The 27,421-nt window shown below is 46.9% G+C and overlaps 2 protein-coding genes across 2 annotated transcripts in view; one reads left to right on the forward strand and one right to left on the reverse strand.

Moving 5' to 3' along the window:
* Positions 1 to 27,421, forward strand: part of LOC144483983 (uncharacterized) — a 196,264-nt gene that overhangs the window by 22,706 nt on the left and 146,137 nt on the right. The gene's annotated exons all lie outside the window — the stretch shown is intronic.
* LOC144483999 (uncharacterized) lies at positions 16,173 to 27,304 on the reverse strand. The gene is made up of 4 exons (XM_078202574.1): positions 27,265 to 27,304; positions 26,805 to 26,892; positions 22,076 to 22,960; positions 16,173 to 17,022 (listed from the first exon to the last, which is right to left on the reverse strand). The coding sequence occupies exons 3-4, from the start codon at positions 22,849 to 22,851 to the stop codon at positions 16,173 to 16,175; spliced, it is 1,626 nt and encodes a 541-aa protein (XP_078058700.1). The 5' UTR covers positions 22,852 to 22,960; positions 26,805 to 26,892; positions 27,265 to 27,304.

The raw sequence follows: 27,421 nt of genomic DNA on the forward strand, positions 1-27,421 counted from the left end.
TGTGAGAATGAACAAAATGCAGTCCTGGATGTAACTGAGAGCAGAAACAATAACAGCAGAATCCAACCCCTGGAATCACTCGTGAACCCGTTGGTGTCTCAGCAGCTGGGATAAAAGACTGAATCTCTTCTCACACACAGAGCACGTGAACGGCCTCTCCCCAATGTGAATTCGCTGGTGTGTCAGCAGGCTGGATGAATCACAGAATCCCTTCCCACACTGAGAGCAGGTGAATGGCCTCTCCCCAGTATGAAATCGCTGGTGTCTCTGCAGGTGGGATGACTGAGTGAATCCCTCCCCACATCGAGAGCAGGTAAAGGGCCTCTCCCCAGTGTGAACTCGTTGGTGTTTCCGCAGGGTGGATGAACAAGCGAATCCCTTCCCACACTGAGAGCAGGTGAATGGTCTCTCCCCAGTGTGAACTCGCTGGTGTCTCTTCATGTTGGATGAGTGAGTGAATCCCTCCCCACACTGAGAGCAGGTGAATGGCCTCTCCCCAGTGTGGCTGCGCCGATGAGCTTCCAGCAGAGAGGGGGCTCTGTATCTCTTCCCACAGTCCCCACATTTCCATGGTTTCTCCATGGTGCAGGTGTCCTTGCCTCTCCCTTGGGTGGACAATCAGTTGAAGCCTCGTCCACACACAGAACACGGGTACGGTCTCTCCCTGCTGTGAATGATGTGATATTTATTCAGGCTGTGTGACTGGTGAAAGCTCTTTAGTCAGTGCACTGGAACACACTCACTCGAGTGTGGCAGTGTGTTGGTGCTTTTCCAGTCACACTGATGTTTGAAATCTTTTCAATTCAACAGACCGGACAATCATTTCTCCTTCGAGATTCAAAGTCCGATGATATTCAGCTCCCATGGAATATGACTCTGTCACGTCTAGACGTGACGTTTGAGATTTCGGCCTGTGATTCCTCTTTCAATATCCTGTAAAACAAGTTTATAAAAGTCATCAGTGTCAGTACAGGATAGAAATTCAGAACAGACAATTCTAGTTCTATGGAACATTCTTTCCTATTTCAGTCCCAAAAAGCTGTAAATCTCCATCCCACACACTCTCCCTCCATTCTCACTCTGCTGTATCTAATATTCACCCTCCCAATTCTCCTGAAGGTGCTGATTGAGGCTGATTGACAGATCCATGCTCACTGCTTCCTGTCCTGGACACTGAGACCATAACAAATAGGAGCTGCAGTCGGCCATTTGGCTCATCGAGCCTTTTAAACTATTCAATGAGATAATTCGTTCATCTACCTCAGCATCATTCTCCACACACTAAACCCATATCCCTTGATCTCCTCAATATCCAGAAACCAATCAATCTCTCTCTTGAAAATAGTTGATGACTGAGGCTTCACTGTCCTCAGGGGTTGAGAATTCCAAATCTTCACCACATCCTCGAGTGAAGAAATCCCCTCACATCTTAGCTTTTGCTCCATCTTCTTGTCTGTTCCCCATAACTCTTGACACCCTTGTCAGTCAAAGATCTGTCTAACTGGAATATATTCAATGATCCTCAGCCTCCACTGGTCCCTGTGGAAGAGAAATCCAAAACCTCACAACCCTCTGAGGGAAGGGATGTCTGGAAATATATAACGTAGCTACAGTTTCATATTACAAGATATTCAGATCCCAACGAATATGACTCTGTCTAGATGTGACGGTTGAGATTTTTGCCTGCGATTCCTCGTTCAATATCCTGTGAAATGAGTTTGCAAAAGTCATCACAGTCAGTATAGGATAGAAATTCAGAGCAGACATTTCTAGTTTCTCTGGAACATTCTTTCATATTTCATTCCCAAAAAGTTGTAAATCTCCATCCATATCTATGGATTCTATTTACAAATGAAAGTGGATGGGCACTTGAAGGAAATAAACTTTCAGGAGAACGGGGATATAGAGTGGGAATGGGACTGGAATGTTATACAGAGAGTCAGCATGGACTCGAGTTGCCAAATGGATTCCTTCTGTGCTGTAATCATTTTATGACTGGAAATGTATAACATCGCTACAGCCTTATATTACAACGCAAGAAATAATAATGAATGTATTTTTTTACAGAAACATAAATAATATATCTAATCTGGGTAGACATATCTCTGTCCTATATTAATGTACTGTACCACTTAAATGTCAGCCATCTCCTGGGGAAAGCTGCCCTTTAATTATGAACATGATGAAAAAGACCATCCTTTTCGCCAGACAAATAAATGTGTCAAGCTGAGGGAGCAAAGGATGTTCACCAGGCTGATTCAGGGAATCACAGGACTGATGTAGGAGGAGTGATTGACTAGGTTCGGATTGTTTTTGCTGGAGTTCATATGAATGAGGGGGAATCTCATAGAGACTTATAAAATTCTAACAGGTCGAGACAGGATAGATGCAGGGAGGATGTTCCCGATGGAGTCCAGAACCGGGGGTCACAGTCTGAGGATTCAGGGGAGACTATTTAGGACGGAGGTGAGGAGACATTTCTTCACCCAAAGAGAGGTCACCCTGTGGAATTTATTACCACAGGAAGTAGTTGATGCCAAAACATTGAATGTATTCAAGAGGCGGCTGGATATAGCACTTGGGGCAAATGGGATCACAGGTTATGGGGAAAAAGCAGGATTAGGCTATTGAGTTGGATGATCAGCCATGGTTGTAATGAATGGCGGAGCAGGCTCGAAGGGCCAAATGGCCTCCTCCTGCTTCTACCTTCTATGTTTCTATATCAATGTCTTCAAGAGAGAGAGAGAGACCTGGGCCAACCTTTCCAGAGTCTGCAGCCTCCCTGGATTCACTTCCTTTCCCTTCAGTTGCTGCAAGTCCCCAATTTCCCCCAGAATGAGAAAAGAAATGGAAAGGGGGAGAAAAGAAAGTGTTTTACTCACAGATGTTGCCCTCTTTTAGGTCAAAACAAATAAACAAACTCAAGTTAAATCAGGACAAAGTAAAAGGGGCAGCTCCCCAAAAGGAGGAGGAACAGCCCGAACAAAAATCAAAGTACAAAGGAAACTTAAAAACATCAAATTAAAATGTGATTATTAGGGTCAATAACGCACCCCAACCCCTGCAGTGCCCAACGGGCACGGAAGGCGTCAATCGTGCCCGTGGACACCGCATGCTCCCTCTCCAGGGACACCCGGCCGCGAACGTAGCTGCGGTAGAGGGGAAGACAGTCAGGATGGACGGCCCCCTCGATCGCCCGGTGCCTGGACATGTAAATGGCGCGTTTCGCCAGGCCCAGGAGCAGGTTCACGAGGAGGTCGCCATCCCGACCCCAACAAAAAGAGAGTGCAACCTAAGACACAAAACATAGACATGGTCCACGGACTCCACAAGGCCACAGAAGGGGCAAGCTTCATAGCCCGTGAACCAGTGAATCCTACGGTTGTGCGGAACTGCTGCATGCATCACCCTTCACCCCAGGTCCCCGATGTAATTGGGGCAATCCCTCCGTAGAGGGACCTCTACGGAAACAAGGCCCGCCAAGGTGTATCTGGGCGACAGGCGAGGAGGCGGTAGTGGAAGGTGTGCAGCAGCAGCCCGCACAGGAAACGCCTCCGCGCGGTAGAAAAAGACACAGAGGTGGAGAGAATGTTTATCCTCCTACCCTGACCTTGACCCGGGAGCCGTAAAGGTTGGTGAGAGTCGTAGCGGACATGCCAAATTTCCTTAGTCTTCTGGGAAAGTTGGTGGGGCTTACTTATCTACAGTGTAATTTTTCGTTAGAGAGAAGAAGGTTAAGAGGTGACTTAATAGAAGCGTACAAGATGATCAGAGGATTAGATAGGGTGGACAGTGAGAGCCTTTTTCCTCGGATGGTGATATCTAGCACGAGGGGTCATAGCTTTAAATTGAGGGGTGATAGATATAGGACAGATGTCAGAGGTAGGTTCTTCACTCAGAGAGTAGTAAGGGCGTGGAATGCCCTGCCTACAGCAGTAGTGGACTCACCAACATTAAGGGCATTTAAATGGTCATTGGATAAACATATGGATGATATTGGAATAGTGTAGGTTAGATGGGCTTTGGATTGGTTTCACAGGTCGGCGCAACATTGAGGGCCGAAGGGCCTGTACTGCGCTGTAATGTTCTATGTTCTATGCTATCAGATCTGCAGAGATTTTCCAGCATTTTCTGTTTTTATTTCCCTTTCTTTTTCCATCTCTGTCACCGCTCTGTCTCATCAATAAGACATTGGGACTCAAAGGGTTGATGCAGTTTGATGGACAAGTTGTCTCTCTTCTGAACAATGGGGAACAAGCTCCTCCCACTCATTGACAACATTGCCCTCTACAAACTTGCACATGCGCACTGCTGCATATTGCCCCCAATAAAGATGGCAAACGTTAACCCGACGAACTTGAGGAGCTGCAGCCCTGCTCGGTACAAACTGGGTCCGGGAAGTTCTCTTCCGCGGTTTGCGGTTTACACAACATGCTTACGCAGCGTTTCCACCCACCCGGGCGATCCATTGCTCTCTCCGTACCGCCAATCACCTCTAACAGATTTCCGAGCCCAAAACAAACGCCGTTTTCCATCGCCATTACTCACACTGCGCATGCTCGAGTTAAAGTTGGCCCCGCCCCTCGTTCGCTCCTATTGGTTGGAGGACCGACCGCTCCAGATCGGTCCTCCAGCACTGCCCCCTCTTCCCATTGGTCCGCGCTGCCGTCAATCAGCCGGGCATTGTGACGGTGACTTGCTGTTTGTCCAATAATCACAGTGACAGAGTCTCAGTGTAACAATGACACACACAGGCTCCAATACAATCAGAGTGGGGATGGAGCACAGAGACAACACAGCAAAGCACTGACTTCAAATCAGAAAATGCTGCAAAACCTCAGCAGGTCTGACAGCAACTGTGGAGAGGGATTCCAGACAACTCTTCAAGTCTGGATGACCCTTCGTCATGGATTGGCTTGATTTACTTTGGATTGACTGACTCTGAGTGTGACAAACACAGTGTTTGTTCCAATAATAAGAGTCAAGCTGCAGTGTGTTAGTGAACACAGTATTGGATCTAATGTAATGATAGTACAGACGGTTTAGAATCCCTACAGTGCAGGAGGCCATTGAGTTTATACCAACAGTGATCCCACCCAGTCCACCCATGTAGATATCCTGCTAATCCCCGACACTAAGGGCCAATTTAGCATGGCCAATCAATCTAATCTGCACATTTTTGGAGTGTGGGAGGAAACAAGAGTACCTGGAGGTAACCCACACAGATACAGGGAGAATGTAGGTCGGTCCTTGGGAGATGGACCCCCTTCCGGAGGAGCTCAGGCCTTTCACCTGTAGCAGGACCAACCGCCTCTGCTTGGGGGCCCATCTCTGCCCCGCCAAAGAATCCTGGCCGATGAACTGGCGGGAGCTGGAGGCCAAGGTCTCCGCCCACCTGAATCGCTGGACATGACTGCTCCGAGTGCTGTCCTCCGGGGCGCGAGTTCTCGTCATAAACCAGTTGCTCGCCTCCATGCTGTGATACCGGCTGGTCCCTTTGACCCCTCCCCCTGGCTTTGTCACCAATCTCCAGAAAACCCTCCTGCGGTTCTTCTAGGACAACCGACTGCACTGGATCTCTGCCGCAGTTCTGCATCTCCCGCTTGCGGAGGGCAGTCACACAGGTGGCGACCTTCCGCCTTCAGACCCTGCAGAGGTACCTTTACGTTGAGTCTTCTTCACGATGGTGTGCCATGGCGACGTATTTCTTCCATCAGTTGCACGGCCTGAATTATGACGTGCAGCTCCTGCATATAAATCTGGGACGTTTCGACCGCCCTGCAGGAGTTGCCTGTCTTTTACTAGGACCTCCTCACTGTCTGGAACACGCTTGCCTCGTGACGCAGCTCTCCCCCATCAGGAGTAGCGGCTGTCGTGCGAGAGCCGCTGCTCAGGAATCCGCTCCTCCAGCTGTATAACTTCAGGTGGCTGGCAGAGAGGAGGGCTGTGGACGCCGGAGGGACCAGGATCGGGGATGTGCTGGATGGCAGAGGAGCAGGCTGGATGAACCCCCACATGCTGGCTGAGTGTGCGGGGGTGCCCGTTTGGCACACGGCCAAAGCCATCCAAGATCTTAGGACGGTTGTGCTCGGCCCCGAATGTGCACATGGTCTCGAGGCGGCGCAGGCGTGCGGTGGGATCCCGCCTGAGCATTCCCCTGTTCAGACAGAATTCCACATTGGCCCAAAGCCTATGCCCCCCCTCCCGGAACAGGATGTGCCGCATCACGGAAATGTCCTCCGTGCCTTTTTTCACTGCGCGGAGGCGTTTCCTGTGCGGGCTGCTGCTGCACACCTTCCACTACCGCCTCCTCGCCTGTCGCCCGGATACACCTTGGCGGGCCTTGCCGCCGGGCGGCCAAGATCCCCAGTGGAGGTACCTCTACGGAGGGATCTCCCTCAATTATCTTGGGGACCTGGGATGGAGGGTGATGCATGCAGCAGTTCCACACAACCGTAGGTTTCACGGGCTCTCAAGTTTGCCCTTTCTGTGGCCTTGTGGAGTCCGTGGACCATGTCTACGTTTTGTGTCTTAGGCTGCACTCCCTTTTTGTTTTCCTGAAGAATCTTTTATTTATGTTTTGTTTGCACTTCAGTCCCATGCTCCTGATCTACGGACACCCGGTGCGGAGAGGGGAGGGTCGGGATGGCGACCTCTTCGTGAACCTGCTCCTGGGCCTGGTGAAAGGCGCCATTAACAGGTCCAGGCAGCAGGCGATCGAGGGGGCCGTCCATCCTGACTGTCTGCCCCTCTACCGCGGGTACGTTCGTGGCCGGATGTCCCTGGAGAGGGAGCATGCGGTGTCCACGGGCGCGGTTGACGCCTTCCGCGGCCATTGGGCACCGCAGGAGCTGGGGTGCATTATAGACCCCGATAATCACATTTTGATTTGATGTTTTAAGTTTCCTTTGCACTTTGTTTCTGTTCGGGCTGTTCCCCCTCCTTTTGGGGAGCTGCCCCTTTTACTTTGTCCCTGAGTTAATTTGAGTTTGTTTATTTGGTTTGCCCTAAAAGAGGCACAGGGAAAATGTGCAGACTCCACACAGTCAGCTGAGGCACGAATTGAACCTAGGTTCCTGGCGCTGTGAGGCAGCAATGCTAACCACTGTGCTGCCAGGCTGCCTGTGTTTTGAGAAATCTCATTAAAATCTGGAACTCAGATGGGGATATGGGTTGGTGTTTGGTGGGAATCAGATTTACAGAATTTCAGAATGGATTCCTGTAATAGCAGCAATCCAATTGCTATATGTTGGTAAGACTGAGGGAAGTATTTAAAGTGGAGACCATCGGTGTGTTTAAAGGTCGTGATGGAATTTATGAACTGAGAAAATATGTGAGAGCAAAGAAATCAATCTCGAAAATTGTAGTCACTTCACGGTGTTCCAGGAGAAGTGGCGTCTGGTTGTGGAGATGTCAGGTTTTACACAGCACATGGTCATTCTGAATGGAGAATCTCTGAGTTGTACAATTCACATCATTCAGGGGCCAGATTGTCTGCTCAGAAAGAGGAAGGTTTCTGTGACACCAATGAAAAGCAACACACGGACTCACAGACACCCTCACACACACAGTCTCACACCCTGCAAATTATCTCCTGTCACTTTATTGTTTTTAGTCTTTTTGAAATAAATCCTGAATGAACTATAAAATCATTCATAAGTACTTGTTGAGATTCCCCTGAAAGGCATCGATACTGTTCATTTCACTCCCTGTAGTTGTGATTTCCATATTCTCGCCACTCTTTGTGAAGAGAAATTTATCCTGGATTTCCGATTGGATTTCTCAGTGACTGTTTTATGTTGATTGTCTCCAGTTTCCCAGTAACTTCATTGCAGTGTTAATCTAAGCCTACTTGTGACTAATAAATAAACTTTACTTTTTGCTCTTCCCCACAAGAGGAAACACTATTTCTGTATCTAAGCATTTTATAAATTTGAGGACCTCTGCTCAGGTTACCCCTCAGCCTTCATTTCTCAAGAAAGAAGAACTAGCCTGTCAATCCTTTCCTGATAAAAAAACCACACACGTTTTGAAAATCATTTATGGGATGTGGGCATTGCTGGCTTGGCCAGCATTTATGGCTAATCCCTGATTGCCCTTGAGAAGGTGGTGGTGAGCTGCCTTCTACATTAAAATCTCATCATTAAAATCTTCTCTGCACCCTTTCCAGTGCCTGGATAGGGATATTTTTTAATAATACGGTGACCAGAATGGTATGCAGTAGTCAGGAAGATTCTTGATCAGAGAGTCACAGATTTTCCCAAAGTGGTTTGAGCTTATCCATGGTTTTAAATTAGATTCTTAGGAAGCAACAATTTAAAAATGATGCATAATAAACAGGGGGAAAAAAACAAGACCCATGGCAGGTGAGTAACCGAGGCCCCAGCACTGATCCTGCGTTACCCAAATAGTCACTGCCTGCCAGTTGGAAAAAGACCCGTTTAATCCTACTCTTTGTTTCCTGTCTGCCTATCAGTTTTCTACCCATCTCAGTACAACAGCCCCAATCCCATGTGCTTTACTTTTTGTGAAGAAGTTGCTGTGTTGGTGGACGAGGGGAATCAGGTTCACGTTATCGATCTCAGGGCATAATCATCAACAACTTGTATTTACACAGAGTGTTGTGGGGCTGGAGGAGGTTACTGAGATACTGAGGAACTTTTTAAAGTTCATTTTTACGGAATGTAGGCGTCACTTGCGGGGCCAGAATTTCTTTCCCATCCCTAACTGCCCTCCATTTCAGAGGGCATTTGAGAGTCAACCACATTGCTGGTCTGGAGTCACATGTAGGCCTGACCAAGTAAGGACGGCAGGTTTCCTTTTCTAAAGGGCGTTACTGAATCAAATGGGTTTTTACGACAATTGATTAAAGGTTGAGGTTTGTCATTAGACTTTTAATTGAAGATTTTAATTGAATACAACTTTCACCATCGACTGTGGTGGAATTTGAACCTGGGTCCCCAGAGCCTTACCCTGAGTCCAGTGATAATTCCACTGTGCCACTGCCTCCCCTATTCATCCAATTGTTATTGTTTATCTCAGGGTGCGGAAACAACAGAATCCAACTTTGCCGGTCACACATGACGTCGTCTATGTTTCAGCAGGCTGTAATACTGATTAAATCCCTTCCCACACATGGAGCAGTTGAAAGGTTTTGCCCCAGTGTGAACTCGCTGGTGTCTCTGCAGGCGGGATGGATCAGTGAATCCCTTCCCACACAGGGAGCAGGTGAACGGTTCTGTCGCAGTGTGAACTCGCTGGTGTTTCAGCATATAGGATGAATCAGTGAATCCCTTCCCACACACAGAGCAGGTGAACGGCTTCTCCCCGGTGTGAATGCGTTGGTGTCTCAGCAGGCCAGACGACTGAGCAAATCCCTTTCCACACACAGAGCACAGGAACGGCCTCTCCCCGGTGTGAATGCGTTTGTGTTTCAGCAGATCATCACTTCTTTTAAAGGTCTTATTGCATTCTGAGCATTGAAAAGGTCTCTTATCAGAGTGAATGTGTTGGTGTTGATTGCAGGAGGAAATCTGAGCAAATCTTTTGCCACAAATGGAGCAGGAGAACGGCTTCTCCCCTGTGTGAATGCGGCAGTGTCTCCGGAGGCTGGATGACTCCGTGAAAGCCTTCCCACACACGGAGCAGATGAATGCCTTCTCCCCGGTGTGAATACGCCGGTGACTCAGCAGATGCTGCAAACAAGTAAATGTTTTCCCACACACAGGGCAAACGTATGGCCTCTCCCCAGTGTGAGTGCCCTGGTGTCTCAGCAGACTAATCCTTCTTTTGAAGGTCTTCTCACATTTAAAGCATTTAAAATGTCTCTTCTGGAAATGAATCTGTTGGTGAACGGTGCAGTGGGAGGACTGAGTGAATCTCTTCCCACACTGGGAGCAGCTGAATGGCCTGTCCTTGGTGTGAACTTGTTGGTGCTCAGTGAGATGCACTGAGTCGCTGAACGACTCTCCACAGTGAGAGCAGCTGAACGGTCTCTCGTGTGTGTGAAGGAGCTGGTGCTCTGCAAGGCGGGAGGACTGGCTGAACCTCTTCCCGCAGTGGGAGCAGCTGAACGGTCTCTCGTCAGTGTGAAGGAGCTGGTGTTGGGCCTGTTTCTCAGAGGTTTGAATGCTTTCCCCAGAGTCAGAGCTTTGAAGAGGCTTCTGAATAATGTGATCGAGTTGGTGAGCCAGCAGGTTGGACGAACACATGAATTTCTTCCCACACACGGAGCAGGTGAATGAACTCTCACTGTTGCGAGCTCGCTGTCGTGTCAGCATGTTTTCCAGCTGTATCAATCCCTTCCCACAGGAGGAGCAAGGAAACAGATTCTCACCAGTTTCCAACTGAGATGGTCAATTAAATCCCTTCAGATGCACAAATCTTCAAATCCCAATGAATTGATTGACTCTGTCTGACGTGAGATTTGTTTGTCCAGACTGCAAATCTTCCTCTTCTATTTCCTGCAAAATAAGTTTACAAAGAATTACGTGGCTGGCACGGTGGCACAGTGGTTAGTACTCCTGCCTCACAGCACCAGGGACCTGGGTTTGATTCCGGCCTTGGTTACCTGTCTGTGTGGAGTTTACACAGTAAGGAGTCTAACAACACCAGGTTAAAGTCCAACAGGTTTATTTGGTAGCAAAAGCCACCAGCTTTCGGAGCGCTGCTGTGTGGAGTTTGCACATTCTCCACTTGTCTGCGTGGGTTTCCTCCGGGTGCTCCGGTTTTCTCCCACAGTCCAAAGATATTCAGGTTAGGTGGATTTCATGCTAAATTATCCATTTTTCCCCCAGGATGTGTAGGTTAGGGAGATTAGTGGGGTAAATAAGTTGGGTTATGTTGTTGGGGCCTTGGTGGGATGCTCTGTCGGAGAGTTGACTTGATGGGCCAAATAGCCTCCTTCCGAACTGTGGAATTCTATGAATATATCTATCTTGGACTGACAGTGATGACTTTTGTAAACTCCCTTTGCAGGATATTGGAAAGGAGGATTTACAGCAAGAAAACACAAACCAAACATCACGTTGAGATCTGACAGTCACTCGGATCATTAGGAGCTGATTGTTATTGTCTTTGAACAGGGAAGGAGAATTGTTTGTTCTGTCTGTGACAATACACAAACAGGCCATTCGGTTTATCGAGTCTGTCCTGGAGTTTATCCTCCACATGAGTCTCCTCTCATTCTGATCACCACATCTCAGCTTTTCACTTGATTTTTCCAATCCCTTTTCTCTCATAAGCTCATATATTTTCCTTTTGAAAGCATCTAAAGTATTTGAGTCAACCACTTCCAGTCGCAGTGAGTTCCAAATTCTAACAACTGTCTGAAGAAAGAAACATCTCCTATTTTCCTGTTTGATTTATTTGTTGTCTGTTCATGGTTCCCAGTAATGGAAAAACCAACAAGTGGAAACATTCCATTCACATCCCCCTACTTGTCCCATTCAGAAAGCCCGTATCAGAAGAGACAACATTTTCTCTTGGTTTGAGCTTGTGTGTAAATCCTCCCTTTCTAACCCCCTGTCACAAAAAAGTGTTCAAAATCCATCACGATAGAAAATACAGGTACAAGTAATTCAGAAAGCTATTATTTGTTATGAGGGGAATGGAGTAAAAGCAGTGAAGTTATGTTTCAGTTGCACACGGTGAGTCTGTATCTGGAGCAATGTGTACATTATCGATTTCCTTATTTAAGGAAAAATATAAGTGCATTAGAAGAAGTTCATAGAAGGTTTAGTCGACTAACACCTGGAATAGGTGGATTGTCTGATGAGGAGCAGTGAGACAGTCTCTGCTCGAGTTTAGCTTCTGCTCGAGTTTAAAAGAGTAAGAGGCAACTTAATTTAAACCTTTCACATCCTGAAAGGTCTTGGATGTGGAGAGGAGTTATAGAGGTTTATAGCATGGAAACAGGCCCTTCAGCCCAACTTGTCCATGCCGCCCCTTTTTTTAACCCCGAAGCTAGTCCCAATTGCCCGCATTTGGCCCATATCCCTCTATACCCATCATACCCATGTAACTGTCTAAACGCTTTTCAAAAGACAAAATTGTACCTGCCTCTACTACTGCCTCTGGCAGTTTGTTCAAGACACTCACCACCCTCTGTATGAAAATATTGCCCCTCTCGACTCTTTTTATCTCTCCCCTTAAACCTATGACCTCTAGTTTTAGACTCCCCTACCTTTGGTAAAAGATATTGACTATCTAGCTGATCTATGTCCCTCATTATTTTATAGACCGCTATAAGATCACCCCTCAGCCTCCTGCGCTCCAGAAAAAAAAGTCCCAGTCTATCCAGTCTCGCCTTATAACCATCAAGTCCTGTTCGCATCCTAGTAAATCTTTTCTGCACTCTTTCTCATTTAATAACATCCTTTCTATAATAGGGTGACCAGAACTGCACACAGTATTCCAAGTGTGGCCTTACCAATGTCTTGTACAACTTCAACAAGACGTCCCAACTCCTGGATTCAATGTTCTGACCAATGAAACCAAGCATGCCGAATGCCTTCTTCACCACTCTGTCCACCTGTGACTCCACTTTCAAGGAGCTATGAATCTGTTACCCTAGATCTCTTTGTTCTATAACTCCCCCCAATGCCCTACTATTAACTGAGTAAGTCCTGCCCTGGTTTGATCTACCAAAATGCATCACTTCGCATTTATCTAAATTAAACTCCATCTGGCATTCGTCAGCCCAATTGATCAAGATTCCGTTGCAATCAGAGATAATCTTCTTCACTGTCCACTATACCACAATCCTGGTGTCTGCAAACTTACTAACCATGCCTCCTAAATTCTCATCCACATCATTAATATAAATGATAAATAACAGTGGACGCAGCACCAATCCCTGAGGCACACCGCTGGTCACAGGCCTCCAGTTTGAAAAACAATCTTCTACAACCATCCTCTGTCTTCTGTCATGAAGGGGCAGTGTTCTGAAAGCTTGTGGCTTGTACTACCAAATAAACCTGTTGGACTTTAACCTGGTGTTGTGAAACTTGTTCTGTCATCAAGCCAATTTTGTACCTATTTGGCTACCTCACCCTGGATCCCGAGAGATTTAACCTTATGCAACAACTTACCATGTGGTATCTTGTCAAAGGCCTTGCTAAAGGTCATGTAGAGAACATCAACTGCACTGCCCTCATCTACCTTCTTGGTTACTCCTTCAAAAAACTCAATCAAATTTGAGAGATATGATTTTCCACTCCAAAGCCATACTGTCTCTAAATGTCACTCACATGACTATCTCTAATCAGTCCTTGTGTCTCTAAATGCCTGTAGATCCTGTCTCTCAAAATACCTTCTAAAAACTTGTTAGAACTGTTGTTTACTCTTATGGGAGAATCTTGCGGTTACTATTTAAAAAACAGTGCTGCCCATAGAGACAGAGATTAGATGTTTTTCTCTCAGTGGGTCATGAATCTTTGGATCTCCGTTCCTCAAAAGTGGAAGTAGAGCCTGATTTCAATTAGATATATCTCTTGGGGCTAAAGGGATATTATGGGGTGGGGGGTGGGATTAGGGTATTGAATTTGAGGATCAGCCATGACTATAATGAATGGCAGGGAATGCTCAAAGAGCTGAATGGTCTACTTCCGCTTCTATGTAAACATGAGGAGCCTGGGGCTGAAGTGTAACCAAAAGGCTATAAGACATAGGAGCAGAATTGGGCCACTCGGCCCACTGAGTCTGCTCCACCATTCAATCATGGCTGATATTTTTCTCATCCCCATTCTCCTACCTTTTCCCCATAACCCCTGATCTGCTTATTAATCAACAACCTATCTATCTCTATCTTAAAGACACTCAATGACCCGGCCTCCACAGCCTTCTGCAACAGAGTTCCACAGATTGACCACTCGCTGGCTGAAGAAATTCCTCCTCATCTCTGTTTTAAAGGATCGTCCCTTTAGTCTGAGGTTGTGCCCTCTGGTTCCAGGTTTTCCTACTCGTGGAAACATCCTCTCCACATCCACTCTGTCCAGGCCTCGCCGTATCCTGTAAGTTTCAATAAATTCTTCCCCAACCTTCTAAACTCCAACGAGTACAAAAGCCGTGTAACCGCTTCATGTAAGTACTCTGGGATGCAACCTCTCACACTGAATATGTACATGACCCATAAACTTCTCTCGGCTGCAAACGTCAGGTGCAGCCTGGGAGTGGGTGAAGCTGTTTGAAAATCTATTGCTCATTGTTGGAATGCATAGGACCCGATGGGTGCATTAGGACCCGGTGGGAGCAGAAACACAAAGACCCGCCCACTCACGGTTGCGTCACCAAGACACCAACGCGTGCGCTCTGCTCCCCGCTGAATCAAGATGGCGGCCGTTAACCTGAGCTTCGTCTCGAGAAAAAGACCTGAAGCTGCAAACACGGGACCTACGGGCTCATATTCGAGGTTTGAGGCCTTCACCAGATATTTAGAAACCTTCTACGTCCATCCGCCGCTTCCATTGCTCCCTCTATGTTTCTGCATCCTTACCGGCTGCTGATGAGACACAGGAACTTCTCTCCAGTTGCTTTCACCCACACTGCGAACGCCATTGCTTACTGCGCATGTGCATCTCTCCCATGCAAAGAATAGGGAAGTCTTCCTATTGGTCCCGCCCCTCATTCAGTGCGATTGGCTGGAGGACCAGCCGCTCCCGCTCGGTCCTCCAGTCCCGCCCCTCATTCACTACGATTGGTTGGGGGACCAGCCCCGCCCCCTCTTCCTATTGGTCCGGAGCTGCCGTCAATCAATCCCCGGGCATTGTGATGTGGAGCATGCGCAGTGTCACTGCTGGCCTTGGCGCTTGTTTGTCCCGGAGAAGCGGAGTCAGCGTTCGGCGGTGGCTGGGAGGATTTGGAAACACTTTGTGGATCCGCAAACCCTTCAGAATCATTGTCAGCTCCCTGGTTTGCAGCTGCGGGGCTTCTCCCTCCCTCCCGGGAACAGGCCCAGGTTAACGGCCCCATCCTGGCTCAGCCACTGGAGGATGGTTCACATCAGAGGATGGGGGAGGGGGACAATAAATAAGAGGTTACACTTTGGCCTCAAATCAATGAGGACTCTGATCTCTGGGAAGGAAGGAAACCCTGGGAGGTGGGCGGGGAGGATTCACAAACACTCGCTGGAGGCCCCAACACCCCCAATAAGAGCCATTGGTTTTATTGTCAGTCTGCAGACAGGAGCTGGAGAACTGAATCCATGATGTGGAGATGCCGGCGTTGACTGGGGTAAAGACAGTAAGAAGTTTAACAACACCAGGTTAAAGTCCAACAGGTTTATTTGGTCGCAAATGCCACTAGCTTTTGGAGCGCTGCCCCTTCGTCAGGTGGAGTGGAGAAATGCTCACAAACAGGGCATACAGAGACACAAACTCAATTTACAGAATAATGATTGGAATGCAGTCTTTACAGATAATCAAGTCTTAAAGGTACAAACAATGTGAATGGAGGGAGCATTAAGCACACGTTAAAGAGATGTGTATTGTCTCCAGACAGGACAGCCAGTGAGATTCTGCAAGTCCAGACAAGCTGTTCGGGTCAATGCGCCTAACCAGCACGTCTTTCAGAATGTGGGAGGAAACCGGAGCACCCGGAGGAAACCCACGCAGACACGGGGAGAATGTGCAAACTCCACACAGACAGTGACCCAAGCCGGGAATCAAATCTGGGTCCCTGGCGCTGTGAAGCAGCAGTGCTAACCACTGTGCTACCGTGCCTCCCAAAACATTAAATCTGTTTCTCTCGCCAGAGGTGCTGTCAGACGCGCTGTGTTTTTACAGCACTTCCTGTTTGTATTTATGAGTTCAGGAGTCAGACCAGAAGGAAATTTAAAGACAGTTTGGCCCGGTGGGCGAATGGAAGAGAGGGAAGGAGCAGAGGCAGCTGATCAGATTGTCTCAATCTTGGTGACAAAGAAGCTCCATGAGCTCCTCACACTTGTTGGAGGTGAGGATGGAGGAGACGGGAGAGGGGGAAGCCCTTCAAATGGAACTAACATGTTTGAGGTATTAAAAGCATTCATCACACTGTGTTGAACATAAAGCTTGTGTATTTGAGTTCCACCCAAAATATAAACCTTCCAACTGGGCTAGGATTTATCAGCAGAAACAGACACCAATGAAAATAGTCAGGACCTTGATGTGATTAAGAGCAAACTCCAGTCCTTGCAGTCATTCGTGAACACGCTGGTGTTTCAGCAGGTGAGGTGACTGAGTGAATCCCTTCCCACACACGGAGCAGGTGAATGGCCTGTCCCCAGTGTGAATTCGCTGGTGCTTTACCAGGTTGGATGATTGACTGAATCTCTTACCACAATCAGAGCAGGTGAATGGTGTCTCCCCCGTGTGAACTCGCTGGTGTCTCTGCAGGGTGGATGAATCAATAAATCCCTTCCCACAACTGGAGCAAGTGAATGGCCTCTCCCCAGTGTGAACTCGCTGGTGTTTCAACAAGATGAATGACTGACTGAAGCCCTTCCCACACTCAGAGCAGGTGAACGGCCTCTCTCCGGTGTGACCTCGCTGGTGTTTTAGGAGGTTGAATGATTGAGTGAATCTCTTCCCACACTCGGAGCAGATAAATGGCCTCTCCCCATTATGAATTCTCTGGTGTTTCAGCAGGTCGGATGCATCAGTGAATCCCTTCCCACAATCAGAGCAGGTGAACGTCCTCTCTCCAATGTGAACTCGCTGGTGTTTCAGCAGGATAGAAGAGGTAGGGAATCCCTTCCCACAATCAGAGCATCTGAATGGTCTCTCTCTAGTGTGAACTCTCTGGTGTGTCAGCAGGATTGATGAGGTAGCGAATCCCTTCCCACACTCATGACAGTTGAATGGCCTCTCCCCAGTGTGAACCCACCGGTGTTTCAGCAGAAGGGATGAACAAATGAATCCCATCCCACACTTGGAGCAGGTGAACGGTCTCTCCCCAGTGTGAACTCGCCGGTGTGTCAACAAGATGGATGAGGTAGTGAATCCCTTCCCACACTCAGAGCAGGTGAATGGTCTCTCTCCAGTGTGATTGTGTCGATGAGTTTTCAGTTCAGATGGGAATCTGAATCTCTTCCCACAGTCTCCACATTTCCATTGTTTCTCCCTGTTGTGACTGCATTTATGTTTCAACAGGCCAGATGATCGGCTGAATGTTCGTCCACACATAGAACACGTGTACGGATTCTCTCCACTGTTAACCGTGCTTTCCCCTTCCATGTTCAAAACCCAATGATATTCAGATTACACTAATTTAGGCGACAGCGTCAGATCCTGATGCGATGTTTGGTTTGAGTTTTCTCCCTTCCACTCCTGCACTTCTAATATCCTGTAAAAAAAAAGTCCAAAGTTAAAAATTGAAGCAAATATTTCTCTTGGTTTGAGTTTACTGTGTGTAAATCCTCCCCTTCTCACCCTCTGGAAAAGGAGACTCCAAAATCTATCAATGTCAGTCCAGGATAGAAATTCACATTTTCTCACAGGGACAGTGATAACCGTGCCTGTGTCTTGCCCCCGAGAAAGATGACAGCCATTAACCCAAGTCTATCAGTGTTTCTCCTTCACTATTTCATGTGATGTGTGTTTTATTGCCAAGACCAGCATTTATTTCCTGCCCCTGAGGAGGGCAGTTAGAGACTGAATCGCATGTTGACAAGTCTATGGAAAGACAGCAGATTCCCATGAATAAACAGGATGGGTTTTTTAAATTGTTCACAGCTGTAATGGTTACTCAAATGAAATTATATTCCAGATTTTCCAGCGTTTTGTGAATTCTATTTAAATCTCCCCCAGCTCCATGATGGGACTTGAACCTGTCCCCAGAACATTAGGCTGTGTCACTGATGTCACCACCACCTCCCCGATTGTAGAGGTGCTGCAATTACCCCCCGGGTCGGTGCAAACTCGGGCCCGGGGGTTTTTTATTCGGGGTTTGAGGCCTCCTCCACTGGCTGTTTCTGAAGCCTCTGCACTCACTTCCCCGCCTCCCTGCAGCTCCAGCACCCACACTGCGCATGGACCAGTCCGAATCCGCACAGCGCATGCTCCACTCAGAATCAGGTACTGCGCCTGCGCAAGCGGCTGCTATTGTGACAATACGGCACATTCTCTCTCGCTGCGAATGCTGGGTAAGAGGACCGCCATAGGAAGGAGATAATGTTCAACACAAAATTGTATTTTGTCATCCAATTACGGTCAGAACTATAGGGTTAATGTATAAAATTATTAAACCAATTGATACATCTACCAATGTGCATGGTGGGATTGTTACTGGACGAGTATTCCAGAGACCCAGGGTCCTTTTAGAGTCTACCCCACTCTGCCGTAGGTTGCAGCACGATATAGTTGGGTTGGTCACATGGGCAGAACACTGGTAGACTTCAAAATATATCACCATTCCTTCACAGTCACTGGGTAAAAATCCTGGAATTCCCTCCCTAACCGCATTGTAGGTAAACCCACAGCACATATACTGCAGCGATTCAAGAAGGTAGCTCACCACTAGCTCACCACCACCTTCTCAAGGGCAACTAGGGATGGCCAGCTAGCGACGCCCATGTCCCACAAATGAATTTTTAAAATATGGTATTTAACCTTGATAAGTGCGAAGTGATGCACTTTAGAAGAAGCAACAAGACAAAGAAATAATTAATGAAAGGAAGGACACGAGGTAAAATCAGAGGAGCAGATGGGGATCTTGGGGTACTTATTCACTTAAGGTAACAGAGCTGCTGAATAGAATAGATAAGAAGGCATATGAGACACTTGCTTTTATCAGTCGTGGCATACAGTATAAGAACAAGGAGATAATGTTGGAGTTGTACAGAATGTTGGTTAGGCCACAGCTGGAGTACTGTGTGCAGTTCTAGTCACCTCACTCCAGGAAGGATGTGATTGCACTGGAGGGGGTACAGAGGAGATTCACCAGGATGTTGCCTGGGATGGAACATTTGAGCTATAAGGAGACTGGATAGGTTTGGAGTGTTTAGAGCAGAGAAGGCTGAGGGGGACATGACTGTGGTGAATAAGATCATGAAGGATATGGACCGGGTGAGTAGAGCCCTTGGTTGAGGGGTCAATCATGAGGGGACATAGTTTTAGGATGCCTGGCAAGAGATTCAGAGGAGAGTTGAGAAAAAAAAATCAGAGGGTGGTGGGAATCTGTAATAAACTGCCTGGGAAGGTAGTGGAGGCTGGAAACTTAACATCCTTTAAAAGGTATTTGGATGAGCACTTGAAATATTCTAGCATTCATATAAGGATATGGGACAGGTGCTGGAAAATGGGATTAGCATGGGGTTTAGTGGTAGCTATTGTTGGTGCAGACTCGATGGGTCGGAGGGTGTTTTCTGCACTGTATGACTATGACTGTAAATCTCACTCAGTCTCTTTCACTCGAACAGTCTTTGTCTCTATCTATTTCCCTCTTTTGGTCTTTGTTCTATCTGCTCACTGTCTTTGTGCAAATAAATTTCACTGGATTGATTCCTGAGATGAGGCGGTTGTCCTTGGAGGGCATTCAGTGGGATGAGTCTGTCCTCTCTGAAATTCAGAATCATGAGAAGTGATATAATTGAGAAGGGAGGGAAAAGGAAGGATCAGGAAAGCAGCAAACACTTGATGTTGTTCCAGGAAAAGTGGGGTCTGGTGGTGTGGATGTCAGGTTTTACACAGCAGATGGTCAGCCTGTGGATTCACCCAGGATGAAGAATCTCTGAATGATTCTATTCAAATCACCCGGAGAGGAACCTTTGAGACAAACCATCTAAGAAGGAGCAGCACATAAAGATATCCAAACACAGAGATCCAAACACACTGTCTCTCCCTGTCTCTTACACAGACATGGGCAAACATAGAGACACACCCACACCCAGACAGACATCTTCATTCATAGAGACACACCCACACCCAGACAGACATCTTCATTCATAGACACACACCCACACCCAGACAGACATCTTCATTCATAGACACACACCCACACCCAGACAGACATCTTCATTCATAGACACACACCCACACCCAGACAGATATCTTCATTCATAGACACACACCCACACCCAGACAGATATCTTCATTCATAGACACACACCCACACCCAGACAGATATCTTCATTCATAGACACACACCCACACCCAGACAGACATCTTCATTCATAGACACACACCCACACCCAGACAGACATCTTCATTCATAGACACACACCCACACCCAGACAGACATCTTCATTCATAGACACACACCCACACCCAGACAGACATCTTCATTCATAGACACACACCCACACCCAGACAGATATCTTCATTCATAGACACACCCACACCCAGACAGACATCTTCATTCATAGACACACACCCACACCCAGACAGACATCTTCATTCATAGACACACACCCACACCCAGACAGATATCTTCATTCATAGAGACACACCCACACCCAGACAGACATCTTCATTCATAGACACACACCCACACCCAGACAGACATCTTCATTCATAGACACACACCCACACCCAGACAGACATCTTCATTCATAGACACACACCCACACCCAGACAGATATCTTCATTCATAGACACACACCCACACCCAGACAGACATCTTCATTCATAGAGACACACCCACACCCAGACAGACATCTTCATTCATAGACACACACCCACACCCAGACAGACATCTTCATTCATAGACACACACCCACACCCAGACAGACATCTTCATTCATAGACACACACCCACACCCAGACAGATATCTTCATTCATAGACACACACCCACACCCAGACAGACATCTTCATTCATAGACACACACCCACACCCAGACAGACATCTTCATTCATAGAGACACACCCAGACAGACATCTTCATTCATAGACACACCCACACAGATAATTCCAGCCGGATCATGTGGAGAATACAGCCCATTCTGACTAACACTGGAGATGAAATAACAGTGTCTTTACAAACCACGATGTTTGAGAAATTCAAGTTCTGATGACCCATTTCCAATCCTTTCTCGAAACTTGAATCTATATTGAACAACATCTGGAACAGCAGCAGTGACAAATCACTAACACTGAGCTGCCTCTTGTCAGCCTGGGTGAAGAGCCCTGCTGGGGGATAGTGTAAATTACAGAACAACATCCCTGGGTAATCAGTGTCTCTGGGCTCTGGAATTACAGAAGATGCTAATTCCCCTCACATTGATGGTCCAGTTAATGAAGAGAATTCTAAGACAGGTTTCAAGCATAAAGAATATAATGTTGTTTTGACTCTGTCATCCTGGCCTCATTCATTACTGCTCCAATGTCCTGGGAAATGTGCTGCACCACATCCAGCAGGTACCACAGACACTGTTCATCTTTTTCAAAATGTGGATTCGAATCCGGGTCCCCAGAACATTAGCTGGGTTTCTGGATTAATAGTCTATCGATAATACCATTAGGCATCGCCTCCCCCAAATTTGTTCCCTTTAGAACAAAGAAGCTGAAATGGAGATTTCATGGAGCTGTTCAAGATTATGGGGGTGGGGACGGGTGGTTTGATAGAGCAGATCGGGAGAAACTGTTCCACTGATGCGGGTCAGTAACCAGAGGACTGGGATTGAAGATAATTAAAGAAAGACAGACTGGCATTAATATCGCACATTTCCCAACCAGCAGGAATCACAATGGGATCATTGTTATAATGAAGGCTGAATGGCCGAATGCTGCTCCTACGGCTTATGGTCTATTCCTTAGTTCCCTCGAAACGGGGATAATCCCAGCCTCCCAAATGAAGATGCAGTCATTCAAAAATTAAAATAAAGTTGATTTTTTTTTTAACCCAGAATACTAATATCTAAATCTGCACTGGATATTGTTAACATCAGACCCCAATAAATATAGTTCAGTTCTGGATGTGATTAACAGCAAACTCCAATCTGGCTGGTGTGTCAGCACGTTGGATGACTGATTGAATCCTTTCCCACACTTGAAGCAGATGAATGGTTTGTCCCCAGTGTGAACTCGCTGGTTTACAGTGAGAGGAGATGATTGTCTGAACTCAGTCCCACAGTGAAAGCATCTGAACGGACTCGAGTGTGAACCCGTTGATGGGTCATCAAGTTCCCAAAACTTTTAAAGCACTTTCCACAGTCTGGGCATTTAAAAGGTCTCTCGTCAGTGTGAATCCGTTGATGGCAGATCAGGTTAGAAGAGTTAGCGAATTCCTTCCCACATTTGGAGCAGGTGAACGGGTTATCCTCAGTGTGAATCCGCTGGTGTGTCAACAGTTCTGTTGATGTAATGAATGCCTTCTCACACTCAGAGCAGGTGAATGGTCTCTCTCCAGAGTGAATTCGCTGGTGAATCAGGAGGTGAAACGACCGGCTGAATTTCTTCCCACACTCGGAGCAGGTGAATGGTCTCTCCCCAGTGTGAACTCGCTGGTGTGTCACCAGGTGGGTTGACTGAGTGAATCCCATTTTGCACTCGGAGCAGGTGAATGGTCTCTCTCCCGTGTGAACTCGCTGGTGTGACACCAGGTGGGCTGACTGAGTGAATCCCACCTTGCACACAGAGCAGGTGAATGGTCTCTCCCCAGTGTGAATTCGCTGGTGTCTCACCAGGTGGGACAACTGAGTGAATCCTTTCCCACACTCGGAGCAGGTGAACGGTCTCTCCCCAGTGTGACACCGTCGATGAATTTCCAGCTCCGATGGGGAACTGAATCCCTTGCCACAACACTCACATTTCCACAATTTCTCCCCACCGTGACTGCATTTATGTTTTGACAGGCCAGATAAACGGCTGAATCCTCGTCCACACACGGAACACGTGTACAGTTTCTCCCCACTGTGAGCGGTGCTTTTTCCTTCCATGTTCAAAATCCAATGATACGCATATTACGATAAATTGGGCGACTCTGTCTGATCCTGATGTGATGTTTGGTTTCAGTTTTCCGACTGCAAATCCTCACCTCTGAATATGCTGTGAAATTGATTTAAAAAAGAAAAAAGGGAGTAAGAACCCACAAAAACACAAAGGCAGGTTGTGAAATGGAGCTGAATGAATCTGGGAATTTGTGGGGCCGGCACTGGGAAAAAGAGACCAGGAAAACTGATGGATTGTCATAAAAACCCAACTGGTTCACTAATGTCCTTCAGGGAAGGGAACCTTTGAGCCAGTCTGAACCTATACAAGACCAGAGCTTCAATGTGAAGAGGCAGCGGATGGGTGGGATTAAGAGATGTGGGAGGAGAAGAGGTGAAGGAGTGGATACATCTACAACCAGACAGAAACTCCCAAACCCTCAACCTCCACCATTTAGAAAGACCAGGTTCACAGGTGAATGTGAACATCATCACCTCAAAGTCACACAGCATCGCGACTGGACTGAGATCCTGTCCTGGATTCGGAGAAGTTTCCTCCATTTAAAGAGTGGGAAACATGAAAGGATTGTCTTCAGTCCGTGCTACAAACTCCACCCCGTGGACACTGACACCATCCCACTCTGGTGCTGAAGCAGGCTGTTTACAACCAGCTTCAAATATTTATTTTCTAAATCTGACTTTGCAGGGTCGACAAGGCCGTTTCCCGTGCCAAGGCCTATGCCTGGTCTGCCCATTTCCATACCTTTTTAGTAACTTTACACTAGTTGGGTACAACTGAGTGGCTTGCTGTGCCATATCAGAGGGAATTTAAGATTCAACCACGTTGCAGATCTGGAGATACATGTAGGCCAGACCAGGTGAAGATGGCAGATTTGACGATAACCAATAATGGTTTTTTGCTCATCATTAGCCTTTCAAATTCAGATTTTTATTCAGTGTAAATTCCACCACCTGCCATGGCAGGATTCGAACCTCGGTTCCCAGAACATTACCCTGGGTCTCACCCCCCCCGATGCCCTTCCAACCACACACCTGTGCCATCTCCAAGAATGGGTTTCCATCGGTGAGGGGGCTGGGACCTCACACTGCATACTTCTTTGAAAACATGTATTGATATCCTCATAGCTATTTCTAAAATTATTAAAATGGGAGAAATTGCTGAATCTATGAGTGTCTCTGACCCCTGAACAAATGGAGCAATCTGGGAGACACAAAGAAACTCACACCTCATTTTGATTCTGGATCATGTGAAACACAATTGTTCTCTGTGATCTCTGCACTGTAAATCTTTCCTTTCTCTGTCCATCTTCTATGAATGAATGCATCCATCATTATGAAGTGCTTCGAAAGTCATAGCACAAATCAGTCCGGCCTCCCAGACTGCCTGGATCCACGACAGTTCACAACCGCAACAGGTCCACAACAGACACCATCTCCCTGGCCCTGCACTCAACTGGAACTACCTGGATAACAAAGCACCTATTTCAGACTCCTATTTATTGACTACAGCTCAGCCTTCAACACCATTATTCCTATGAAACGCATCTCCAAATTCCGTGGCCTGGGGTTTAGCTCCCCTCTCTCCGACTGGGTCCAAGAGTTCCTAACACACAGACTGCAATCAGTAAGAATAGGCAGCAACACCTCCTCCACGATCATCCTCAACACCGGTACCCCACAAGGCTGTGTCCTCAGCCCGTTACTATACTCCTTATACATCTATGACTGAGTGGCCAAATTCCCCCCCAACTTGATTTTCATGTTTGCTGATGACAACACCGCAGTGGGTCATTTCTCAAACAATGATGAGACAGAGAACAGGAATGAGATAGAGAATCTGGTGAACTGGTGACAATAATCTCTCCCTCAATGTCAACAAAATGAAGGAGATTGTCATCAACTTCAGGAAGCGTAGTTGGGGACATGCCCCTGTCTACATCAACAGGGATGAAGTGGAAATGGTCAAGAGCTTCGAGTTTCTAGGCGACCAGATACCAACAACCTGTCCTGATCCCTCCAGCCAATGCTACAACTAAGAAAGCCCACCAATGCCTCTGCTTTCTCAGGAAGCTAAGGAAATTTGGCATGTCCGCTACGACTTTCAACAACTTTTATAGATACACCATAGAAAGCATTCTTTCTGGTTGTATCACAGCTTGGCGTGGCTCCTGCTCTGTCCAAGAACGCAAGAAACTACAATAGGTCATGACCGAAGCCTAGTCCATCACGCAAACCAGCCTCCCAACCATTGACTCTGTCTACACTTACCGCAACCTCGGAAAAGCAGCCAGTATAATCAATGAACCCACACACCCCAGACATTCTCTCTTCCAACTTCTTACGTCGGGAAAAAGATACAAAAGTCTGAGGACACATACCAACCGACTCAAAAACAGCTTCTTCCCTACTGCTGTCAGACTTTTGAATGGACCTACCTTACATTAAGTTTATCTTTCTCTACACCCTAGCTCTGACTGTAACACAACATTCTGCACTCTCTCTTTTCTTTCTCTATGTACGGTATGCTTTATCTGTATGGTGCGCAAGAAACAATACTTTTCACTTCATACTAATACATGGTGGCACAGTGGTTAGCACTGCTGCCTCACAGCACTAGGGACCCAGATTCGATTCCCGGCTTGGGTCACTGTCTGTATGGAGTTTGCATGTTCTCTCTGTGTCCTTCCGGGTTATCCGGTTTCCTCCCACACTCCAAAGATGTGCAGGTGAGGTTAATTGGCCGTGCTAAAATTCTCCCTCAATTCTCCCTCTGAAAAGGTGCCAGAGTGTGGCGACGAGGGGATTTTCACAGTACCTTCATCGCAGTCTGAATGTAAGTCTACTTGTGACTAATAAATAAACTTTGTGTGACAATAATAAATCAAATCAAATGGTGCAACATTGAGTTACCACATTTGGAGTGTCTGTGAGTAAACTAAAGTTAATTCTCACTTAGAGTCACAGAGGTTTCGGCACAACCTGTCCATGCCGCCTTTTTTAAAACCCCTAAGCTAGTACCAATTGCCCGCATTTGGCCCATATCCCTCTATAGCCATCTTATCCATTTCCTTCCCTAAAGGACATTAGTGAACATATATACGGATGTATGAATTACGAGCAGGAGTAAGCCTTGAAGTATTGGGTAGTATGTCACTGCTTATAAAGGACGAACCAAATCAAAGGCATCTTTCTGGTCACAGACAGATGTGAGATGAGAAATCAATGTGGAATAAATTACCTTCCGCCCCTCCTGTATATAACATATCCCACTAACATGGCTCACCCTGGTCCTGTCTTAGTATTGTTTCTGAAAATTTCATGCATTCCCTCCTGACTTGACTGGACAGCCTCATCTATTCATTACCAACTTGAGTTTCGCTAAATCCCTGTTTCAACTGAGGTTTCTAGAACTTTCATTCATTCCTTTATTTTCTTTAGACTTGACTGTCAGTGTCCCTCATTTAACCCATGAAAAACTTTGGTGTATATACACCCCTGTCCTCTGCATCAAGTCCCACACACTCACCCATCACCATGTCCTCACCATGGGGCTGCAGTGGTTAGCACTGCTGCCTCACAGTGCCAGGGACCTGGGTTCAATTCATGGCTTGGGTGACTGTGTGTGTGGAGTCTGTACATTCTCCCCATGTCTGCATGGGTTTCCTCCCAGTCAGAAAGGCTTGCTGGTTCGGTGCATTGACCTGAACAAGTGCCGGAGTGTGACAACTAGGGGAATTTTACAGCAACTTGCATTGTTAATGTGAGCTAAGCCTACTTGTGACACTAATAAATAAACTTTAAAACACTGACCCACACAGGCTCCCGGTTAAACAACTCAATTTAAAACATTGCATTTTTTTTTTGCAAATCCTCCCATGACATTATCGTTCCCTGTTTCCAGTCACACAGATGTTTGAATCTTTTTCTACAGACACACTTACAATCAGGTTCTGATGAATGGAGTGACTCTGTCAGGTTGTGATCTGATGTCTCGTTTGAGCTTCCCTTTAAATTTTGTCATAAAATTTCCTGTAAAAAAGATCATCACTGTCAGTCAAGAATAGAAATTAAGTGAGAAACATTTCTCTTGGGTTGAGTTTTCTGTGTGTAAATCCTCCCCTTCTAACTTCCTGTAAAAGGAGTTTCCAAAGTCCATCCCTGTCAGTCCCGGAGAGAAATTCACAACATTCTCTCCTCCTGCTGACAGGGAGCATCGCGCATGCGCGCTATTGCCCATCGCTCCTAGAAAGATGGCCTCCATTAACTCGGGGCCTCCAACTCGGCATCTGCGGTCCCGGCCCCGAATGGTAGGAACGCAGCACTGAGCAGTTATTATTCGGGTTCTCCTGTCTCCACTGGATGCTTATGAAGCTTCCCCATCCACCCCGCCGCCTCCATTACCCTCCAGAATAAGCCGTTTCCCTGGAAACCCGGAGCCGATATAACCGCCTTGCGGCTACTGCGGCAGCAACATCCACTGCGCATGCACTTTGGATCTACAGTACGCATGCGCAACGTTTGCTGTCAGGATAGATCATATTCTGATTCACTGTGAATG

Source organism: Mustelus asterias, unplaced genomic scaffold (assembly GCF_964213995.1).
Source record: "Mustelus asterias unplaced genomic scaffold, sMusAst1.hap1.1 HAP1_SCAFFOLD_85, whole genome shotgun sequence".
In the NCBI taxonomy this organism is placed as follows: domain Eukaryota; kingdom Metazoa; phylum Chordata; class Chondrichthyes; order Carcharhiniformes; family Triakidae; genus Mustelus; species Mustelus asterias.